Source organism: Protomyctophum bolini, assembly GCF_963924005.1.
Source record: "Protomyctophum bolini genome assembly, chromosome: 20".
Classification (NCBI taxonomy): domain Eukaryota; kingdom Metazoa; phylum Chordata; class Actinopteri; order Myctophiformes; family Myctophidae; genus Protomyctophum; species Protomyctophum bolini.
Window position 1 is genome coordinate 21,789,272 of NC_137881.1, and position 7,500 is coordinate 21,796,771.

A 7,500-nucleotide genomic window follows, 5' to 3' on the forward strand; every position below is an offset into this window, starting at 1 on the left:
GACATCTACTTGGCAGATCTTCCTCGGTCGGCCAGACTCTGCCTGTCTATCTGCTCTGTGAAGGGAAGGAAAGGAGCCAAGGAGGTAGGGCAGGAGGGGGTGTGTGTGTGTGTCTGTCTGTGTGTGTGTGTGTGTGTGTGTGTGTGTGTGTGTGTTTTTTCAACCATTGGTCCTTGAGTGGGTTCCAGGCAGTCCCCCAGCTAAATGGAGAGTTGGTAACCAAATGGACCCGGTCCCTTTATTTAACCCTTGAGAGTATAAAATGAAGCCATTTATTCAATTTTACGCTCCCAAGAGTTACAATTATTGTTAAACATTACTTAATTTACAAGAAGTCTACACAGTTAATGTAGAAGAATTGTTATTTTGATCAACGTTTACCATGAACAGCATTTAATTGTGGACAAAATCTTATCCAAGGACAACAAAATATTCGAAGTTTTGGGTCTGCAAGGCTAAATCTCATCAAATGGTGGTCCGTGGCTCAAATGCAGAATGATAAATGGGCCTTGATATGAAAAGGGTTGAAAACCACTGCTGTAGAGACATCATAATGTCTCTACAGCAACATTGACCCCTGGCGTGGGGTAATGGTAATGTCCCTTTTCTCTAAGGAGCACTGCCGCCTGGCGTGGGGTAATGGTAATGTCTCTTGTCTCTCTCTAAGGAACACTGCCCTCTGGCGTGGGGGAACGTGAACCTGTTCGACTACAAGGACACGCTGGTCGGAGGTAAAGTGACGTTGAGTCTGTGGCCGGTCCCTCACGGCCTGGAGGACCTCCTGAACCCCATCGGAGTAGCGGGAAGTAACCCTAACAAGGTACTGACTGTCTGTCTGTCTGTCTGTCTGTCTGTCTGTCTGTCTGGAAGGCCTCCTGAACCTCATTGGAGTGGCAGGAAGTAACCCCAACAAGGTGCCGTACTCACTTCCTGTTTATAGCCACTGAAACTGTAGTCTCGCGTGGCCAGACAACTATTCCACAATCTTTGACTGTTATATACTGTAGACTTGTAGAGTCTGGAACTACACCTCCCGAAATCTGAGTAAGGAAGCTGGCATTCCGTTCACGAAAATATATTTCAAAATATCTTCAGAGCGAATTTTTTTATTTCCATTTCTGCTAAGCAGCAAGCTATACGGTTAGATGATTTTGATTTATATTACAGTCGCGCATAAGGATTTGCTTTATCAGTTACTCATGATCAGAGCTTCCGTTGCTCCAGACTGCAACAGTCTGCCAAACGCAAGATTATGTTTACGTCCACTAACACTTCCTGTTTACATCCCTGTCACTTCCTGCTTTCATCCACTAATACTTCCTGTCTATGTCTCTCTATCTCCAGGAGACTCCGTGTGTGGAGCTAGAGTTCTCGTGGTACAACCAGATCGTGGTGTTTCCTGATGAACAACAGATTGAAGAGCACGCAAACTGGACCATCAGCAGAGAGCTGGGATACAACTACAACCCTACACTGGTACACGCACGCACGCACGCACGCACACACGTACACACTATGGAATCAATTTGTTGTACTTGTAAAGCGCAATTCTAAACTGTTATTGTCAGATTTGTTTCTCACAAATGTCGATATAACATGAGTTACAAATCTGACAATATGAGTTGATCTGTTTTCAGTCACATGGATAATTCTGACATTTCTATTTGTGTGTGTGCGCGTGTGTGTGTATGTGTGTGCGTGCGTTTGTGCGTGCGTGCACACGTGCAGAACAGTCGTGTGTGTGACAGCAGTGTTTCAGCAGCAGACGCAGAACAGCTGCGAGTCCTGGTTTCTAAAGACCCTCTTTACGAGATGTCAGAGCAGGAGAAAGACTTCCTCTGGAGGCACAGGTAAAACCCTTTATATGTACATTAACCAAAGCCCCCAGAACGTCTGGTCAACGTTGAAGCTGCTGGCCCTACTGGTCAAAGCTGTAACTGCAAGGGAGCGCACTGCTGGGTCTTTGCTAGGAACTATTCATTACTTTAATAAGTAAGAAGAAGAAGTGTTTATTACCAATAGCATACAATGTGTTAAAAAGAGCCGATATATTAATGCTCATATTCTGTCTGTCTGTCTGTCTGTCTGTCTGTCTGTCTGTCTGTCTGTCTGTCTGTCAGACATTACTGTCTCACTCTCCCAGAGTCTCTTCCTAAGTTGCTGCTGTCAGTCAAATGGAACTCAAGAGATGAAGTGTCACAGGTAACCATATCAACCTCATGTACCACCTATGACTTGTATTGCTAGAAGAGGAAAATATTTAGCTTTTGCTGTTAAAAACACACATTTAAAGTGGCAGCCTTATGCAGCTGCGTTGCTTGTTGCATCACTGTGTACTATCAGGTCAGCCTTATGCAGCTGTGTTGCTTACATCACTCATGTGTACTATGAGGTCAGTGCAGGCGTGTAACTACCGTGACGCAGACAATGCAATTGTGTTGGTAAAATACATACAGAGATGCAATGACAGTTAGTTTAGATCTCTTCATATAAAAACTGTGTTTGAAAAATAAACTGATCATCCAGGCCTTTCTGTCAGGGGGGTGGCTGTGCGTCGTTAATGATGTCCATTCATATTTGATACAGCCAGTTTCTGCATAAAATGGAATTAATTTGGCCGCAAAAGCCTTGAAACTACATATGAAAGCAATGTCGCTGCTAATATACGTCACGCTCAGCTGTCAACACATTGTGTTCCTGAGCTTCCTCGTTGATGTAAGCTCAGCTGGCGGTGACTCGACTCGTACTAACCACGAAACATTAAATATCAATTAAAAAATGTTATGTTTCTAGAGCTTATTGTGATGCTTGAGTGAAAAGGTCGGGATGATCGGTTTATTTTTCAAACGCAGTTCTTATATGAAGAGATCTAAAATGGGGATTTCAATGCAAATAAAAAGTACACAAACCTGTGGACTGGCGCCCTCTACTGACAGTGATGTCAGGACTTTGGTGCTCTATACTGTAGGTGCGTGTTGCTCTTTGACAATGTTGGTCCTAATTGGCAAAAGAGGTGGCTGAAATGTGCCTGAATAATGTGTTTTATATTAACTGTATAATATGCGAAAACATTGAGGGCGGGATAATAAGCCTAGACGCAAGTCAGAGTACTTATGAATTGTCTGTGGAAGTGTGGAGGCCCTAGCAACCATACACCAGCCCCTAGCAACCAGACACCAACCCCTAGCAACCAGACACCACGTCGACCCTATTCTGAATCTGGTAGTGGGATGTATATTGTATTCTATCATAATGTATTGTATTTCTTTTCTCCACAGATGTATTGTCTATTGAAGGATTGGCCGTTGATGAAACCAGAGAATGCGTTGGAGTTGTTGGATTGTAACTTTCCTGATCCAAACGTCAGAGAACTGGCTCTGAGATGTCTTGTACAGGGACTGACTGACGACAAACTGTCACAATATCTACTGCAACTAGTACAGGTAACATACTACTGCAACTAGTACAGGTAAAACACTACTGCAACTAGTACAGGTAAAATACTACTTCAAGCCTATGGATGTCTAAAAGTGTGTGTGTGCGTGCATGTGTGTGCATGTGTGTGTGCGTGTGTGTGTGTGTGTGTGTGTGTGTGTGTGTGTGTGTGTGCGCATATGTGTGTGTGTGTGTGCCTGCGTGCCTGCGTGTGTGTGCATGTGTGCGCGTGTGTGTGTATGCGTGTGTGCGTGTTACAGGTATTGAAGTTCGAGATGTATCTGGACAACCCTTTGGCTCGTTTCCTGATCAAGAAAGCTCTGACCAATCAAAGGATAGGACACTTCTTCTTCTGGCATCTCAAGTAAGAATACGCAATTACTTTACAGAAGTACTTCCGCTGCTTCCACAACTACTACACACAACCGTTTGGTTGCAAGGAGTTGCATGGCGAATCATTAGTGCGGTTTTTACCACACTAATGATTTGAGACGCAACAAAGGAGTTTTAGCGTTCGTCCCAGAGGTGTGATATGTCCTGTTGAATGCCGGTGCATGGTGGTGCATGTCAACGCAAGTTGACCCAAGTGATTCAATTGGTTCAATTCAATGGTTGCTTGCAGCTACATGCGTCTACATGCGTCTTACAGCTTAGGTTGTTCGGCCATCTGGTATGGATGGCTGCCTCCCGAGCGTCTCCCTAAGTATTTTGTGCGTGTGGGTCCTGGGATGCATAATAAAAAACATAATAAAACATAATGGAGGCAATAAACAGTATTGTTACTCCATTACCTCCAGGTCAGAGATGCACAATAAGACGGTGTCCAGGAGGTTCGGCTTGTTGTTGGAGGCATTCTGTAGAGCCTGTGGAATGTACCTGAAACACCTCAACAGACAGGTTGGCTATACCTACCATACTTATTACTAACAATACAATACTAACCCTATACTGTACCTACCATACCTACCTACCTATCGTAAATGTCTGTCTGTCTGTCTGTCTGTCTGTCTGTCTGTCTGTCTGTCTGTCTGTCTGTCTGTCTGTCTGTCTGTCTGTCTGTCTGTCTGTCTGTCTGTCTGTCTGTCTGTCTGTTGTCTGTCTGTCATCTTTTATAATTGTGTGTGTGTGTGTGTGTGTGTGTGTGTGTGCGTGTGTGCGGTATCCATGGTAACAGGTAGAAGCCATGGACAAACTGGTGAATTTGACGGACATCTTGAAACAGGAGAAGAAAGACGAGACTCAAAAGGTCCATTCTGATTGGTCCATATACGATTAATGACATCATGTGTCTGTGATGTGATTGGTTGATGACACGTGTGTGTGTGTGTGTGTTGTGATTGGTTTTTGTTATATTCGTTTTTATTAGGTTTTTTATAGACATGACAAACAGGCAGACCTATCGTGATGAGATATGTTGTGATTGGTTGATATATATGTGTGTCTGTGATGTGATTGGTCGATGACATGTGTGTCTGTGATGTGATTGATCGATGCATGTGTGTCTGTGATGTGATTGGTCGCTGACATGTGTGTCTGTGTTGTGATAGGTCGATGACGTGTGTCCGTGTTGTGATTGGTCAACAGTCTCAGATGAAGTTCCTGGTTGAACACATGTCTCGTCCAGATTACATAGAAGCTCTGCAAGGATTCATCTCTCCTTTAAACCCTGTTCACCAGCTAGGAAACCTACGGTAATCTACCTATTTATACCTACCTACCTATATCTATATATACAGTACCTACCTACTTATATCTATACCTACCTACCTACCTACGTGTGTGTGTGTTCGTGTGTTCCAGACTAGAGGAGTGTAGGATCATGTCGTCAGCGAAGCGCCCCCTGTGGTTGAGTTGGGAGAATCCTGACATCATGTCAGAGCTTCTGTTCACCAACAATGAGGTCATCTTTAAGAATGGAGACGGTAAGCACGCACACACGCACACACGCATACACACACGTGCATGAACGCACACACACGTGCATGAACGCACACACACACACACACACCACCGACAATATATTATATAATGAATATATATTTTAATTGAACTTCCTATATTGTAACCGGTAAGACGCCTGAGGGCGAGAAGCGACCTCACCCTAAATGGCGAGATCGCGTGCACGCATCCGCCTGGTTGACAGCAGCGCTGGCGTTTTGGCATGGGGGGTAAAATCTTAATTTTCTGTCCTGTTAAGAATTCTAGTTTTCGCCGGCAGCCGGGCGCGGCTGCACTAATAACTTTGGGGTCAGGCCTGTCAGTTTGAATGGACATGTATCAGTCAAAAGGGAGACATCGAAGAGGAAGGATGGATGGGGAAGGATCAGAACAGGTCAGGAATGTCAGAACAGGTCAGCTCAGATCTAAGGGTTTGAAGTAGGAGGTCGGTTAGATGTATACTTGCTGGCCAATATTGATGACATCAGGGATCTCTCCATATTTGGGCTTAATATTGATGACATCCCTGATGATGTCACGTGATGTCACGTGCTCCGTCCCTGATGATGTCACGTAATGTCACATGCTCTCTCACCCTGACGAATCGACCAAACAACACACACACTTGACGGGAAATGCACGATTCGTTAACTGACTGTCCTAAATGTGTGTGTGTGTGTGTGTGTGTGTGTGTGTGTGTGTGTGTGTGTGTGTGTGTGTGTGTGTGCGCACGCGCGTGTGCGTGCGTCCGTGCAGATCTCCGTCAGGACATGCTGACTCTACAGATCATTAAGATCATGGAAAACATCTGGCAGAACCAGGGACTGGATCTACGGTAACGCACGTACATACACACCCATTATATAAACACACCACATACACATGCACGCACATACACACCCATTATATACACTCCCATTATATATTCACACCACATACACACCCATTATACACACACACAGACAAACACACTCACATTATACACCACATACAGATCGAACCAAGGACTGGATCTACGGTAACACACAAGGGCTTTCACTGCTAGTGATTTTTACTAGTTGACTAGTTGTTTAACTACCCATTACGCTATGTAAAACTAAAAAAAAAAAAAAGAAAAAAACATATGTACTTTTAACAACTGTACATTGGTGACTATAATCTAGCATTCTAGCTGATCTTGAGGCCTACAAAAACGGGAGAAAAACAAAACAAAAAAAAACAAACGCCAAAATTATCTGCATATAGAAACTCCCCCAAACGACCAAAAAAACAACATAAAACAAAAGAAAAACAATACAGCCAAATTTTCAGGCACGGTTCCGTGCGTGCATGTCCAGAGGGACCCTTCGAGCTTCAGATGGTAAAATCTAAAAAGAAAAAAAGAAAAACTCCTATTCTGGTTTGTGGTTTCCGTTTTTTGCGGCGACGCGTTGTTTTGGTCCCCCCTGTTTGTTTTTAGTCTCGCCATGCAGTCAATAGCACGAGTTGGAATAAAACATGCATATCCGAACGAACTATGCGAGAAGTACTTGAAGAAACGGGTGGGCTTCATACGCCGCATCAAGGCTTTTATCGGGTAGGCCCTGAAACTACGATGCCCTTGATCGCGGGGGAATTTGGGGGAATTCCGACTTCGGTTTGTGGTTTCCGGCCTGATGACTACAAACCAGTGACAACAATATGACATAAGTTATCATCCACTCCGGACCGGATCATGAACCCGAAGATGGTATGCCTCCCAGGCTACTCTATAGGACAGTGGTTCCCAAAGTGGGGTCCGGGGAACCTCAGGGGTCCTTGAGGGAGTTCCAGGGGTTCCCCCAGCTAAATGATAGGAACAAAATAGATGGGCCCTGTAACTCTGAGAGTGTACAAATGGAACCAAATGGACCCTAACGTCCAAGGTCCATTTGGTTCCCTTTGTACAGTCCTAGAGTTAAATTAACATTCATTTTACAATATACATTGGGGGTCCTAGAGATAGAAATGCCATTAAATGGGGGTCTGTAGACTGTTGCATGTCAAACTGGGGGGTCCTTGAAATGAAACGGGTTGAGAATCACTGCTAGAGCCGTAAAAATCTTCTCTTTTGGGGATCCCTGGCATATCGTTTCAAATGGGGGTCCG

At 44.4% G+C, this 7,500-nt stretch overlaps 1 protein-coding gene across 2 annotated transcripts in view; it reads left to right on the plus strand.

Moving 5' to 3' along the window:
• The window catches only part of LOC308334954 (phosphatidylinositol 4,5-bisphosphate 3-kinase catalytic subunit alpha isoform), a 20,114-nt gene that overhangs the window by 8,227 nt on the left and 4,387 nt on the right, over positions 1-7,500 (plus strand). For both annotated transcript variants that reach the window (XM_080791853.1, XM_080791854.1), the window contains 12 exons: positions 1-84; positions 668-820; positions 1,345-1,476; positions 1,729-1,850; positions 2,121-2,202; positions 3,279-3,443; positions 3,696-3,799; positions 4,233-4,332; positions 4,610-4,681; positions 5,020-5,126; positions 5,236-5,357; positions 6,130-6,208. The exon at positions 1-84 is cut by the window's left edge and continues 22 nt beyond it. In XM_080791853.1, the coding sequence (XP_080647979.1) occupies positions 1-84; positions 668-820; positions 1,345-1,476; positions 1,729-1,850; positions 2,121-2,202; positions 3,279-3,443; positions 3,696-3,799; positions 4,233-4,332; positions 4,610-4,681; positions 5,020-5,126; positions 5,236-5,357; positions 6,130-6,208 (1,322 nt within the window). The remainder of the gene's footprint in view (positions 85-667; positions 821-1,344; positions 1,477-1,728; positions 1,851-2,120; positions 2,203-3,278; positions 3,444-3,695; positions 3,800-4,232; positions 4,333-4,609; positions 4,682-5,019; positions 5,127-5,235; positions 5,358-6,129; positions 6,209-7,500) is intronic.